We start from the raw sequence: 16,696 nt of genomic DNA, 5'->3' as shown, positions 1-16,696 counted from the left end.
AGATGTCACAGCAAAATTATAGTGTGTCATAAAGCTCACCTGCAAGCTTTTTAATTCTGATAATTCTATTAACTATTTTCTTTCACTATCTTTCTACTACTTACTGGCTTAATACAAATTACTGTCTTGTGTCTAGCTTAGTTATAAGAGCCATTGAGTTTCCCTTATCCTTAAATTACCTTTAAAGTGTAAATCTCATTCTGGGCCAGAGGGTCTCTGTTTTGCTCTATATACCGTGGAACTCCATTTTTTTCTATCAAATTTGATAACTACTGTAAATTCCCTTAACACTCTATTGCATGATGTTGCCTCAGGGCAACAAACTCATTTTCCTGAATTTACAATAACATTATACATATTTGAAGACAATAATATGATTAACAACAAAGGGAAGAGTTTGACTAAGTCAATAAAAAGCATATACTTGGTCATACTATCTCTTAGTGGGCACATTAAAACCGCTTTTTTACCATTCAGTATCATTTTTTTTGTTGAATTTGTAGAAATATGTTTGTTGCCTAGAAACAACATTGTGCGACAGTGGAATGGATTTAGCCAGTCCCAAGCCAGGTCTCACCACTTCAGGGAACACAGCTCTATGTCATTTCTTCCCATTGTCTCACAATGTTGCCTCAAGGCAACACACTCCAAAAGAACCCCCTGCACAATTTAAAAAAAATAATAATTTAATAATCAGTACAGATTATTAATAATCATTATATATAATTTTATAATTGTATAATTTAATAATCAAGGACAATTTTATACAAGAAAGTGAAGTTTTTAAATTGCTATCATAACGCATGCAGTAGAGTGTTAATTTAGTCAGCATCTGTGTTTCTCAGTCCTGTCCACCTGCACTGCAGCTCACATCATATGATGATGACCAAGTCCTTCAGCAGAAGAAAAAAACTGAAGATGGAAGTACAGTCAGTTTCACATGGACACTTAATTTTATTGACTAAGCTGCCATCCTAAACCAACACACTGTCTACATAAAATCTTTGCCTGTATTAAGAATCTATTTTCAGAACAGCTGTGACTTAGTTTTAAAGACACTGTCTTCCAGATAATAAAACTACAATTGTAAATGCATTTATTAATAATATAATAATAAAAATAAGTTGACTACTTTATCTCCTGATTAGTATGGTAATTATGGGAGATCTAGCAGATGTGTTCTGAATGCAAGGTAGAGTTTAGTCTAACTACTGTTGTTTCTCTAGTCAAGATCTGTGTTTCACAATCCTGCTTCTTGGGACTCGTTGCCCTCCACAGTTTCAACCCTGCTTCGAGATCTCCTGATCCAGCTCATCAGTTAATGATTAAGCCGTTCGTTAGCTGGATCAGGGGGCTGGAGCAGGGTGTAGTTGAAACAGTGCAGGGCAGCGGGACCTCAAGAGCAGGAAGAAACACTGCAGTAGAAATGTATTGTTGATAGCTCCTTAGTCTTGAGCCTAACAGTTCAGTAATCAGAGTGCTATAAACAATATTTGGATGCGACTCTTCAAACTCGATTAAGTAATCCATTCTCATCTTTATCAGCTCTGATGCCGGTTGCCAGACTCGCCCATAATAAAATCAGTAAATTAAATTACATTAAGCATGTTTACAGCGACACGCATAGGCTGCTTAATATAAGCACTACGTTAAATTAGTACTCCAATAAAAGTCCTTTTCGTGGCTACTAGACAAACCCATTTCAGTTGTGATCCAATAAGAGCATGTCTTGGATTTGACTGACGTTACAACTGTCCAATCGTAGAGCGTCTTTGTTCGACGTTGTCCAATCCTCGTCTTCATTTGCAGATCTCTTGCAACAAACAACAAGCGAACTGTTTCACGACAGTTTGGGATGTGAGAGAAATATGGCTGCTTCCTTGGTTAGGTGGTTGAGAGGATTGTATGTTTTGTTCTTGATATGTCTTCTCTGTGCTTCTGCTTTCCTGAATTTAGAGGAATTAAACGAAATGAAATATGGAATCCAGATTCTGCCCGACCCCGTTATTATGGGGCAGGTAAGTCTGTAACCTGGGAGAGTTAACGTTAGCTTGGTTCTGTGTTTTGGTAACATAGCAGTAGGCTAAACGAGCGGCCGCTTCACAGCACCGAAACACGATTCACTGACCAACTAACGTCAAATAGCTAATCTGAAACAGTCTGTGTGATGGGGTCTGTTGTAGTGGCTAAGGAGTTCAACTTCAATTTTTATCCATCTAAATTAGCCGAACCAACTAAATCTATAATGATTGGCGAGCCCGTTTATCTGGCGTTACTGTATCTGCCTTTTAGCTAATCGATTTGTCGAATTGACAGCTGCTAGTTCATTGACTTGCTATGTTTCGCCACGTTGATGCAAGTTAGAAATGGTTGTGTAAGCTAACGTTATACGGCTAGACAGAATTGCAGCTTGTTTTGTGTGCCTTTAATAAGAAGAAACATCTGCTGCTTCAAGCAGCAAAGTTTGTTCCTCTTTTTTATGTAGCCTGTATAGCTAAATGCATGGCGAAGGATTATCTGTAACATATAATATTATGTTATACATATAAATGTCAGATGAATTTTCTGTGATTAAATATCAAATCTGCATTTTTCTAGCCAACGGATGGAAGCAAACATGACACATGTGACATGCTTTCTCTTCTCTCCTCTTATCTCTTTTTCCCCTCTCTGTCTATGCGTGTCACTTCCTTTCTGTCAGATGGAGGATGTGATGTTGGTTTCCAATAAGTACAAGCAGCTTTATGAGTGTCGCTTGCCTGCCCAGGCAGTGCGCTTCCACCAGGATCCAGTGCCAGAGGCTGACTCTCAGGGCTACAGTGGCCCGGGGGTCCCTGAGCTCTTAAAGCCTATGCAGACTGCACCCTGCCTGGTCAAGGTTGCCACTCTCAACTCTCTTGTTCATCAGACAGACAAAATCTATTAAACAGTGATTGTGAAAGTCTTCGAAGAGAGATGACAGAGCTGCTAACGCCTGTAAAATAATGTGCTACATGTCAAAAAGCAGAATATTGCAAACTTATCATAGTTTATTTTTGACTTCCTAGTGTTTCGTTGTCAGCACAGTACTTCTGGGATGTCAAAAATGGATATGATAGGTATTGTTTCAATATTGTCTCTCTACAGACCAAAGACTGGTGGACGTACGAGTTCTGCTATGGCCAGCACATTAGACAATACCATTTGGAAGGTGCAGTATATGTGTAAACATATAATCGATTTATAGATATGCATTCTTAAAAACGTGAGGTGTATGCAAGTTTGTGGTTTAATGACTAATAAGGATGGTGTATTGCAGTTTGTAGAACAACATTGTACTCTATGTAAAAATAATTTATTGTTTTGTTGTAATTGAAGTTTAAAGTTGAAGGTACACTACACGATTTTCCAGTTTCAGTTTTGTGTCACATGATAACGACAAGAATTGGGTTTTTAAGTGCTTAATCGTCTAGTGTGCACACCCTCATGACAAAAATATTATTAAGTGTAAGATGCTCTATGTCGTGCAGCTAATGCCAGGCTTAAGCACATAGGTTTTAGATGCAGTGCAGTGCTGTTCAGTGTTTCTTTTTCTTTTTTCAGATTCCGAGATCAAGGGTGATGTTCTTTTTCTGGGTTATTTTGAGTCTGAATTTGACTGGACCAATGAAACTGCTAAGGTGAGGCAAAATTTTGAGACAGCAAAATTTACTGTTTGTACCACAAGGTAGATTTTACTATATTTAGCTCTATCTCTCTCTTTCTCCTTCAGGCCACTAAGCAACATAAGCTGAAGAGATATCACAGTCAGTTTTATGTCAATGGCTCCAAGTGTGACCTGAACGGCAGCCCTAGGGAGTCAGAAGTCAGGGTAAGAACATACAGGCACATATTTCCAAAACTTTATCTGCACATATATGTTTAAAATATTCATTGATACTTTGTTCTTTGCCCAAAAAAGTCAAAGTATGCTTTAGATGAGAGGGTGATCAAGGGAACTGACAGTAGAGATGCTTTAAAGGAATCTTGCCACTTAGTTTAGCAGGCAGCAGTGTTTGTATAGAGAAAGCAAAGTCAAATCTCATGACTAAGTTCATAGAATAAACTAAATTTTTGTTTTTCCCGCTCCAGTTTGTGTGTGAGGAGGGTTCAAGTGATTTTATAGCTCGTGTGGATGAGCCTCAGTCCTGCCGCTATGTTCTCACTGTACACACATCTCGCACGTGCCAGCACCCACTCCTTCGCCCACCTTCGTCTGCCAAGCCCCAGGGCATTGTGTGTCAGCCTGCCCTCAGTGCTCAGCAGTACATGGACTATGTCAAAGCTCAAGTCTGTGAGTGCAGTTTCAAATGTGACTGCCATTGATGTATGCACAGAAAATCCTCTCTCACGCTTCATCTCATAATTAATATTTTATTTTTAGAAATTCAATCTGTGAATTGACAGCCCCCCACGCTGACTCTCTCTCTCTCTCTCTCTCTCTCTCTCTCTCTCTCTCTCTCTCTCTCTCTCTCTCTCTCTCTCTCTCTCTCTGGGTGGGTGGGTGGTTATGTCTGCCTCTGGCATCTGTCCTCAGCTGACACTAAACGTAAAGTAGAGCAGATCTCTGAGGAGCTAAGGACCCTGGATCAAATTCTGTCCAAAGATGAAGACAGTGAAGGAACAGGAAATGACAAAATGGATGAAGAGTCTGTAACACCCAGCGATAAGCCTTTTTCAGCAACTGAGGACAAAGGTAGGATAGGTATAGATCATCCAACTCATGTACTTTCTACTTTTTATGTGTTTTATAGCTCTTGATTGTTATTTCCATGTGTTTGTGAGCAGATGCTTTAGTGGCAGAGGGTGAGTCAACAGCTGAGGATGCAGAGGATAGAGATTTCTGGGAGGGCGTCACCAAACCTGACAGTACAGACCCACAGATTCCTGAGGCACAGGTGAACTAAAAACACAACTATGATATACAGCCCACTCCTCAGGGCCCACCCAGACGTCCACATTTTTGCTTCATCTCTGTGTGTTGGGAGTTGGGTTGGAGTCCTGGAGGGCTCTGAGGACCAGATTTGAGGACCACTGATCTACACTTGAATGTAATGCACCTATGGTAAAACCATAACTTGAGATAAATATCAAGCCATTAAAAAAGAAACATGGAATCAAGGATGGTGTCTGAGCTAGATAATGGGTGGAAGAAGGTGAAACATGGTATTATGGTTAATATTGACTTAATCTAAAATTCGAAGATGGTTTAGACACAGGCAAATAGCATTATGTTTTGAAGTAAGGTTACAGGAAAACAAGAAATATATGTGATATGTTTTGTGCTTAACATGGCCAGAGGCATGAATTAACAAAGTAATAATTGTAATTCTGGTTTTGATTATTGACATAATGAATTTGTGGAATATGAAATTAAGGGAAACATCCCATTCATTATCATGTCTTAACCCAAGAAAACATGTGAAATAAACATCATTTTCTGTCTCGCTTGAAACAAGCAGGACAAGACAAGCATATCCTTAGTTATTTAATGTAGACTGTATATTGGGGCATCATTGCTGGTCGTCAGTAGCCATGTTTGAACTACTGGAACTTATGATGGTGTTCCCAAACAATGCTCGAACAATGATTCTCAGATTAAAAAAGGGGCCAATACCAAGAGTATTTGGACAGAAGATGAATGGACAAAAATGAGCACTGTGTTGCGGCATTATATTTGGCCATACATGCTGAAAACTATGCAGTGGTATCAAACGAACAATAGTTAAGAAAAAAAAAACGCCATTGAAATGACTAGCCCTGTAAATTTATACGCAGTGCCGTATGTTTTGTGGGCTAAGGACCCTTATAAAAACATGGCTCATTTGACAAGTCATCTGTCTAGGTAGGAAGAAACTGCAGTTGTACTTGTTTTGCAGTGTGCTAATGAACTTTAAATCTTTCTACAGGAGTCTGATGATGCTCAGGATAACCAGCCAGAGGACAATGACAGTAAGATTAACACTGGGCAAACATAGACTGTCAGGGATTTTTTTTTTTAGTTACTTGTTACTTGCTTGTACCTGAGAAAGTCTGTTCTCTCCAATGAGTAATATACACATATGTAAACAGTGTTGTAGGTGTAGTGTAGCATATACTGATGTTAATTATTAGGCTTAGGAAAAAACACATTTCCTTTGCTTTTTTTATGTGTAACATTTACATTTATATGTAAATATTATGTATCCGTCAATAAAGTTTCAAAATACCATTTACCCCTCGGTCCATACAGCCCCCCACGCTGAAACAATGCTGCAAAAACAGCTAATTTTGAATTAAATTCAGTGTTGCGGTGATGTCACAAGAACCAGCTTGTTTACTCCTATTCACCCAAATGGCAATTTAACCCTGCCCACTCACATCAATGTTCTAAGCAGTGTTTCACCTTTGTGTGCTTCTTGAATAAGGCACAGTGGAGGATCATTATGGCAGTCTTAAAGGCACAGTAACAAAACAGTCTGATTAATTCTAAAGGATAAAGAGCAGTTGGAAAATGGTTATGGAAAATTAAAAACCTAAAATTAAAAATCCTAAAATGCAAGAAAAATACACTGTATAGGCCCTTTTAAATATTGGGGTTCTCAAAGTTGTTTATTGAAAAACAGAATTGAAATGGTCTTGGTACTTTAGGAATTCCATCTTAAATATGAATTGAAAGTGAACTTTTCCCTGTCTGTTTCTTTCTGTTTCTGCAGTATTCGGGGAAGAAAAGTTTAATTTTAAAATAATCACTGACCCTGCTGACCTGATGAAGTTTGTACAGCACCTCAGAGAGAGCAACAGAAAAGTAAGCGCTGCAAAAAGTCACTTTACACATGTCCTCTCACACATTATGAGCCCTAACCTTCAGCTGAAGATCTGAGACATAGACAACGATAAATACCACAAACCCCATTTCAAGAAAAGTTGGGGCATTTTTTAAACATGCAATAAAAACAAGAATATTTGTTAATTCTCTCAAACCTTTATTTAACTGAAAGTATGAAGATATGACTTACAATTTTTTGGCTGACCAGCCTGATTCTAAATATAAACAAATTTTGAATGATGACTGCAGCACACTCAAAAAGTTGGGACAGGGGCAAAAGAAGAGTGGAAAGTCTGTAGAATATTTAAGTTCAACCATTTTGAAACATTTCACAATTAGAAATTGATCTGGTAGCAGGTGAGGGTATCAGATTGGGTAGAAAAGGAGCATCCACCAAAGGCTCAGTCTTTTCAAGCGAAGATGGGTTGTAACTCACCACTTTGTGCCAAACTTTGTGAGAGAATTGTCAAGCGCTTCAAAAAGAACATTTTTCAATGCAAATCTGCAAAGAATTCAGCAAGATTTTACCATCTACCTTACAAAATAGTGTGAAAAGAAGAAATCTCAGTTCGTGTAGATCAAGACCGGAAACCACTGACCTTCCAGCCCTTGCATGACATTGCATAAGAAACAGTCATGCTACTGCATTAAATAAAGCCACATGGGCTCGAGAGTACTTCAGAAAACCTTCGTCTATTAGTACACAGTTATGCAAGGAGAAAGCATTACGTCAGTTCTATAAAGAAATGGCGCCAAGTTTTCTGTGCCCGAGCTCATCTCAGATGATCTGAAAGACAGTGGAAGTGTGTGCTGTGGTCCGATGAGACCACATTTCAGCTTGTTTTTGGCCTTGTTCTGTTTGTGCTACAACTGTGTGGCTTTGTATAGACACAGAGTGCATGTGCTTGACTGACCTGCCTGCAGTCCAGATCTGTCTACTATTGAAAATATATGGCACATCATTAAGAGGAGAATCAGACAACGACGACCACGGACTGTTAAGCAGCTGAGGTGTTGTATCAAGGAAAAATGGGGGAAAAAAATTCCACTTGCAAAACTGCAAAAATTAGTATCCTCAGTTTCCAAACAATTAAAACGTTTAATTAAAAGGAATGATGATGTGATAAACATGTCTCTGTTCCAACTTTTTTCTTTGTATTTACAAAATACAGTTATGTTGGTCAGTAAAAAAACATTGGAAATATTTTACTTTGTACTTTTGTCAGTTTAATTCTACAAACCCCAACTTTTCCATAAACGGGGTTTGCATTACAAACAAACCATGTTCTCGATGAATCAGTATATATATATTTTTTTTCTCTCATTCTCTATGTACCTGCACAAAAAGAAGGCACAACTTAATAATGAGAAAAGCCAGCCTTCTTCACAGAAGAGAGAAACAGAGGAGGGGAAGACAGAAGAAAAGGAGGATGCTGAAGAGGAGGGAGATGAAGATGAACAACTACTTAAGGAGTTTGAGGAAGAAATGGCTGATCTCTCTGTGCCTCCTTCCAAGATAGAGGAGATTAAAGAAGAGATGCAGAAGGAGTTTGATAACATCATAGAAGAGGTATGGCTTTCTGATGCTTTCACCTTTTTGCATTTCAGCCAGCTCCCAGAACATGTTTCACCCTGCTTGTTTTATGTTGCTCATGAGTGTATCTCGTGTTATTTAGGCTCATTACTAAAATTCAATGTCCAAATCTAAATCATGAATGTACCGAAACATACTAAAGATTGTTACCAGGATTCTGTACTTTGGACAAAACAAACTAAAACCCATGAACTACATTTGTTTGTCAACTCAATTTTGACATTTAATCAGTTGCAAAAGTAAATGAACTGCTATTCAGTGATCTGCAGACGAGATATTTTACTTTATCAACACAGGCTTGTTAGAAGCCATGTGTTGTTTTTATTCATGGTACACAGTAAACTGATGTGTAACTGTGGTTGCATTAATGTGTGTGTATGTCAGGCTCAGCAGGAGTTAGAGACTGAAGGCCTTAAAGGGGAGTTTGATCGCTCTCAGGCAACTCAGACTCTGGAGAACACGTTGGGCAAACTGCTGGACCGTCTCGAGGATAAGACTGAACAAGACAGTGAATCAGACACAGAGATGAACACAGACGTAAAAAAATCTGCGCACACTCCACCTGAGAAGGAGGAAAGCCCTGCTGGTGGCAGCCCTAGTCTTGTCCCCAAAACCCCAGGTAAACTGAATGATGAGTAAAAGGGATAAATCGTATAAGGCAAGGGTATTCGGTTCTGCTCCTGGAGGGCTGGTGTCCTGCACTGCTGGGTGATTTCCCTGCTCAGACATCTACTAAACCTGACAGTTATCTCCTGAAATGATCCAGGGGCCTGTCTCACAAAGCAAGTTCAGTTTTACTTTCAGCTTCTGAAACAACTTTAAGTTAATCCAGATTTAGATACCCTGGCTTTGATTAATTCCTGTGCGTGTGCACATGCGTACATGCAGCCTTTCAGCCAATATGCTATTTACATGAATCATGTGGATTTGATGAGATTTTTAATTTTAGGAAGGGGGTGAGGGTGTTCAACGGCCAGCAGAATATTTTGAGGGAGAAACCTCTACCACAAACACAGTACAACAGCAGTTCAGCCAACCCACAGATATAGTATTTAATTTTTATTGGCCAGAAGTGAAATAATGTTACAAGAAGCTTGAAAAGAGACCAGTCGTTTCATGAACTGTAAAACTGCTTTCATTTTCGAATATATGGATTTCTTTCAATAGTCTTTGAACAGTGGTTGAAAAAGGGTTAATATGTGAGAAATATTGTGAACTACGACTAAGACAATCAGCTACCGCTTTGTTTTTGCCTGAAATTATTTTATTTCTGTGGAATGTCGTAACTACTATAAGAGTTAAATGACTGTCCACAGTAGCGATTATCAGGGTCCAAGCATGACGTGCTATTGTGGACCCAGTAGAACACAAATGGTGGGCAAAGGGGCCTCTTTTTATAATAAATGTAAGGTCTCAAAATTTGTACACATTTGACTTTTTGACCTTGGTCTGGTTAACAACAGATTATTTAACAAATAACTGAAAATATCCACCAAACACAATTTTTGGACATGACAATTTACATATTGGCTGAATTCAATTAACCTAATAATTACACAGTAATCACCTTGTATTGTAGTGTCAGCATGCACCAGAATACACCAGAATATTCTATTTAAAATCAATAAAATTTTCTTCTAGGAATGATGCCGCAGGGGACTGGTTTCTGAACTTGCCACCCTTTGCACTGCGCTTTTCATGCCTGCTCACGTTTACGATGAATAGAACAGTCAATCCTGCTAAAAAGTGGTTCACTTCTGTTAGTCCCTAATTGGTCAGAAACTTGACCTGATTGGTTAAAGAGCTGTTTAGGAAATGCCCTGGTGCAGGTTAGTTTGAAGCATAAGCTGCCATGATGATGGCCTAATAAAAAGTGACCCACTGTTGTGTGACAGAAAATTCAGGGTTAGATTAAACTGAGCTTAAAGTTAGCTGGCAAAGCTAGCAACAGGCCCCAGTTGCCTTGTGCATGAAAATATCCAACATGTGCTGAACACCTGCTGCCCAGGATCAGAATTGAATTCCTCTGGAATAGGGTGAATGGTTAGATTTGTTAATGTATGAATTTGTGTATGACGTGATGTGAATGTGTGGGTAGCTGATTTTGTGTGTGTGTGTGTGTGTGTGTGTGTGTGTGTGTGTGTGTGTGTGTGTGTGTGTGTGTGGCAAATTATGAACAACATTGTCATAATCCTTATTTTCATGTTATCTAGTCTTAGCATCTGCATATGTGTATGTACATATGTGGATGACCATACTTCATGATCAACCAGTATTCACTGTTTCTCACCACACTTGCGTCTGAAAAAAAGATATCATGCATGTATGACACTAATACATCCGTCATCTAGGGTGTGCTACAGTAACTTTATCTAAGCAAGGGCTGAGCAAGGGTATCACCATTAAGATGCATCGAACATGAAGCATAGGAGAGGTGAATCTTCCGCTTTTGCTAGGGTAACGCCTCCCCTCCCCCTTTCTGTCTCTTGTCACCTCAGCGCGGGAGCATGGCAGTGGGGAGCAGGTAAAAATCAGGGTAACTAAATATAAGGTAGGTGGAGACGTGGCTGCGGGAGCGGTTGCCGGGGGCGATGGTCATGAGGGAGGTGTGCAGGTGCGAGAGCTGGGCGAAAATGACCCCCAGTGGCAGCAGATTCAGGAAGTGGTCAAAGAACAGCTAGAAAGAGCTGGCATCAAGGCCGAAGGTAGGCCAAAGCGCACACACGCACTTTAAGTACTATCCACCTGTGTGAGTGTGCGGTTTAGTTTAGTCCTTAACTCTGCTTTTGGCTTGGCTTTTTTCCTAACTAACCCTTGTCTTTCCTTTTCTGACCAGCCACTATAATCAATTCTTATGACTTTTGTCTTCTTGAATCTTGCTGCATTCTGTAGATAATGTGCAGTCAGCATTACTCATTGCTTGGAAGTTATTTTTTGAAAGATTTCATGCGATAGCCATTTTAAAATGATTTTAGAAGTTCTTGTAACAAAGTATATAACTTGTCCCCTTGGGAGTGGGTGGACTGTAGCTTTAGTTTCAGCTGAAGTAAATGCTTTGTCTTTGATTTGGTGTTATTACATTACATATTATTGGTGGTATTACAAAATACTAAATGCTGTTATAAAGTGTTTTTCTTCAAGTTGCATGCAATTACACACTTCCACCATAGAGGTCTCAAAATCCCCAAAGCTTAATAGTGCAGCTTTACTAGCCCAGTTCTTTTTGGAGGCAGTCAAGACATGCTGGAATTTGGGTCAAATTTTAAAACACAGTATTGGAAAATGCCTTTTGGGGATTGTTTGTTTGCCAGAGAAATGTTTTCTGTGCAAAGCCAGATACGTGCTTTTAGTTTAATGTGTATATTTGGAATTATTCATTATTTGCAGCTGATTCTGATGATGATTATTATTCCAAAGGGGGGAAAAGGTAATGGAAATTAGAGCTCAGTTGCAAGATTTGCTTCTAGTGTCTTCAAATGCATTAGGATGCTGTGCGTTAAACATTTATTTAGTGTTTGAAGGACAACAGTGATTCATTATTAAAGTACTCCAACACATTTCTTTTCATGAAATTATTTACTGTAACAACTCATTCTTTCTGTCTCATTGTCGTCTCTCATTAACTACCACTTGCATGCATTTTCTCCTTTGCTATCCTTTCTGTACTCATGAAAATGTATATCATTGCTGTTCGTGCAGAGTGAGCAGGGCAAAAGATGGTGTGTAAATGTGGAAGATGAATAGTTGATCTTGGCCTGCATGTATTGCAGTTTCAGGCACAATGGTAATAAAGGTGGTGAGTAAATGATGTGCATATATGATGACAGTAAATGACCAAATTGTGTGCTTGTGTGTATCTACTTCAGGCAAGATTGAAGTAAAGATTTTAACACGTAAAACAGCAGAGGAAGCCGGAGACCAGTGGCTAAGCGAGGAGGATACCAAATCTTTCAGAGAACTGCTCATCAATCTGCTGGTATGTATGTACATATCATGTTAACAAAATGTGAAACAGACTAGCAGCAACAAATGCACCAGCAGATTATCTTACTGACACAAATGCTCTGTTACATAAGACTAAACTCTGCAATTTAAATGAAAATATATGTTTACAATTATATATATGTTGCATTGTTGCATTCTTTTTTTATTAATTAATTAATTCATTCATTCATTCATTCATTTATTCATTCATTCATTCTCAAAATTAGATGATCATTTTATTTTGAACTGGCACAAAAGTCAAAGTCAGATTATTTACCTCACTTTCATTCATTCATGGAGAGATGGTCTGGGCGGTCAATGTATATTTACACATTTATATATAAATATATATAAATTTGAATATCCCTGGTCAGATGACATGTTTTGTTGATTTACTAAGTGAAAATAAGTGAACGTATCTGCTACAGAGAAATTAAAATTACAAATTAAAATAGAGCATTTTTTGGTTAATTTTGGTGCCCAATTTCTCTTCATTAGCTAAACAGATTGGACGGGGGGATTATAAAATATAAAATGTGCCTAAATCTAGCTTTTGTGCAGGCCATTTTTTATTCATGTGTTAAAGTCAACAAATAAACAGTAGGTAAATTTGTGCATTTAAAAAGGTACAGAAGTGTGTTCTCCCTAGAGCCCATATGTCAAACACAAGGCCTACGGGCCAGATCAGGCCCGCCACGCAATCCTATCCGGCCCGCAAAAGTATTTTAATTTTCTCTTAATTTTAGCCCGTTTCACAATAGGCTGCACTACAGTCCCCAGCATGCATTGCAACGTAATGTGCTTCGACTCTTCTACCCCACAGCAATCTATGGGACAGCAGTTACACCTCAATTCTACACAATTCCACGCTAGTCATATCACAAAAAGCCTTTCAAATGCAGTTTAACTGAAATAAACACGTAACATTAACTTAGCAGCTCAGAAATTGAGCCCAAGTCAGCAAAGAAAGGATGCCAGGTGTCTAGTTCAAGCAAATCGGTCAGTTTAAAAGACTAAGCTCCTGGGGATTTTTAAATTTTGAATATTTCAAGTGTCCATGTAATATTTCATGGTCTACTACAAGTGTCTGCATTTTACTGTTGAAGTTTTTGCATATTTTAAATAAACAATGGCCAGTTCGGGTTATTGCACAACATTTATTAGAAATGAAATACATGTTTCTTCTCTGGCCCACAGAGTGATGAGATTTTTTAATATGGTTGAGTTTGACACACTTGCTCTAAAGCATGTGTTATAGGGTAGTGTATTTTCACTTAAAAAGTCAACATATAATTTCACCAGGGGTGCCAAACATTTGTCTGGGTTTTTTTTTTATTTTTTGATTAACATGTTTCCTGAACAGTTCATTGTTGAACTGACCTGGTTGTTGTGGGTCTTTTCTTCTTCAAATTGTTGTGCAGACTGGAGGGACAGAAGAAGTGTACAAAGAGCAAAAGAGGCAGCAGGAGTTGGAGAACAACTATAGATTTGTTTGGGGAGAGAAACAGGACCAGAGTCAGTCTGCAGGAAGTAGCGATTCAGATGAACTGGACTTCTGAAACTTTTTCCCCAGCTATTTTACTTCTTCACATGTCAGAGAGGTAGAGGACATAAACCGTACATTGGAATACAAAAGGACTTTGAACTCTTTAGCAGCTGTTACAGCCCTTGCTCGGACTGCAGTTTTTCACGAACACTGTGTTTGTCCCTTTTGTTCATGTTGTGAGAGTTTGGGTGTAAGGGGCTTAATAAACTATGCTGTGACTGACCGAGTCACATGAAATCTGAGAGTGGTATTAAATCAGTAACACAGGCCTCTCACATTCTAGAAGAATGAATTTCCATATTCAAAGCACCTGTGAACAACATGAATATGTTTATTTTTTTTTTTTTATGACTATACACAAACACACTGAATGTTTGACACAGATGTCACTGTTATGTAACAGTAATCCCTCTCTGCGGTTTCTTGCTGATGCTGCCTACTCCCTAAGCCCATGCTATGCTATTTACATTTGTATGTGTGAGTGTCTGTGTGGCTTAGATATGGTGATATAAAGGTTTCTGGACTGTTAGTAATAGTAATGTCTATTTTGAGAGTGGCTGTGCTTTAGGAATGGATCTGCTAATGACAGCTGCTCTTGGCTACTCATTCATGCAGTTAACAATCTCCTTAGTTTTACTTATTGGTTAATAGATCAGTCACAGACACCTAATGAACAAGAAATTATGTTCTGAATCCATTGCTAATGGTAAAGTTTACTGTAAGAGAACATAAGCCTTCAGAAATCATTAGTTTATTGCACTTTAAATGAATAAGCACTGTTGGGAATATTAACCTTGGCAATGCCAAACAACCAAGACAGACATAGGAGCATGTAGATGACAGGTTCAGAGCAGTGTAATGTTGGGATATGCATACTGCTGACTTGTGCCATCACAAGATATTCAAGTGCAAATATAGTACAAAGTGAACTTTAATAGTATATCGGAATCTATTGCCTGAGCTCCAACCCATTTGTGGACTGCTTAAATATAGACATGGTGCTATGATCCATTCATTTCTAGCATTGTTTATCAGTCATTGCAGCTGAAATTGAGCACTTTAAGCTCAGTGCAGTATTGGCCTCTTCAACTTCAACGAAACTGTAGAAGTTACTGCTGCACTTGGAGATCTTAAATCTTCACAATTTTGAGCTTTAAAGCAGTCTTAATAAAGATTCTCTATTGTGTGATCTTCAGACATTTCAACCCAGTCCGAAAAACTGACCTGCTGGGCTACTAGACCTGGCTAGGCAGGCTTCTCTTCACACATACCTTACCTTGTCCAAACCACGTGTCTGGACAGACTTGACACGCAGACTCCACAAAAGATATGACTGCCATGAATGTGTGATATTTATTTTTTTTCCTAAATGTCTGTCCTCTGCACAGTCCCAGCAGACAAGGGCTCTCTTTGTGTAAACTTTGTGAATAGCTCTTTGGTAGTTTGTACATATGTAATTTTGCTGGAGTGTCTGAATTGCTTGCCCTTAATGGGATCGTGCATATTATGAGTAAAGCTGTATCCAAGCACACTTATTCTCTCAAAGTGGGGCTGAAGTGATTTGATTGGGTAAGTTTTATTAAAGATACGCTCTGTGGTTTTGGAGTGACAAACTGACGAGATGGGTGTTTGTAGGGGAAGCTAAAGGCTCTTTTGAGGCATGGAGTGAGTTATAAAGCCACAAATCAATGGTCAATGATCTGTGAACAGAAATAATTAATTAATGAATTAATAAATAGGTTCATAATGGGCTAGGAAAACCATCTGAAAAAATAAATATTTGTAAATCCAAATCTGATAAAATGTCTGAGAATCAGAGTGTAGCTTTTGATATCAAATACATTTGTAAATTGTTTTAATAGTTAAGATCTGTTCATCCTTGTTGTTCATCGAAGATAATTGCAAATTCAATTCAATATCTTGTAGTAAAAAAGCAGAAGATGGACTAAAACATCTATTTGTTAATTAAATCACCGCAAAAATAAAGAGAAACATGTTTGTAATCATGAGTGTCATCACCTTTTGTGTTCATTGAAGGGGAATTCCACAGATTTTTCAAAATATCTGCATAATTAAAGGGTTATGATTTAAACAATATCTTTCAGGGTTGTTTGATGTGAAATGTGCCATTCTACAGAAACATAGTCAGAGTTGTTCATAGCAGTTGTGATAGGATGTGTGGTAGCTTTTAGAGGTCTACCAGATAGCAATTATATGATGTAATGTCTGTAATAGCTGCTGTCCTAAATTCAGTCCTAACTAAAGCTGTCATGGTGACTAAGCAAATAGCATAAGATTTCAGACTTAAGATGTTTCTGTAACAAGGCCCCAGGTTTTTAGGCCTCTTCCCATTTGGAGAAATAGGAGCCTGCCCGTTTTACAGAAACTTGCCATCTTTTTGTCTTAAGATCTCACAGGTCAAGATAAGATTTTTCACAAATTCGTATCACAGAAGCAAATCTTGTCTTAGTTTAGGAATGTTTTATTTTACGTATTTACCTCTGTTTTGCTTCTTATCTCAAGTTAAGAAACCTAAACTACTCAATCGACAGTCAACACAGTCATGTCTGTTACTAAGCAACCGACCATAAGCGCACAGCTGAAACGTCAGCACGTAATCAAATAAAAGATGATAAAATATTACTGTTACAGTTGCCGTTACTGATGTAAAAAGGGTCAAAACAACACTACAGAGCAATAAACTGGATATTATCAATACTGTGACAGCGCCGCCTGCTGATAGAGC

The 16,696-nt window shown here is 38.4% G+C and overlaps 1 protein-coding gene across 1 annotated transcript; it reads left to right on the top strand.

The window, feature by feature from the left end:
* The first annotated feature begins 1,833 nt into the window (after positions 1-1,833).
* On the top strand, positions 1,834-15,956 carry os9 (OS9 endoplasmic reticulum lectin). Its single transcript, XM_036570787.1, has 15 exons — positions 1,834-2,018; positions 2,702-2,878; positions 3,127-3,190; positions 3,583-3,659; positions 3,752-3,850; positions 4,111-4,312; positions 4,556-4,714; positions 4,807-4,916; positions 5,928-5,970; positions 6,714-6,805; positions 8,175-8,396; positions 8,805-9,039; positions 10,919-11,125; positions 12,287-12,396; positions 13,826-15,956. The coding sequence occupies exons 1-15, from the start codon at positions 1,869-1,871 to the stop codon at positions 13,961-13,963; spliced, it is 2,085 nt and encodes a 694-aa protein (XP_036426680.1). The 5' UTR covers positions 1,834-1,868; the 3' UTR covers positions 13,964-15,956.
* Positions 15,957-16,696: the final 740 nt, after the last annotated feature.

Source organism: Colossoma macropomum, unplaced genomic scaffold (assembly GCF_904425465.1).
Source record: "Colossoma macropomum unplaced genomic scaffold, Colossoma_macropomum, whole genome shotgun sequence".
Classification (NCBI taxonomy): Eukaryota; Metazoa; Chordata; class Actinopteri; order Characiformes; family Serrasalmidae; genus Colossoma; species Colossoma macropomum.
This window is presented reverse-complemented; position numbering and strand designations above follow the sequence as displayed.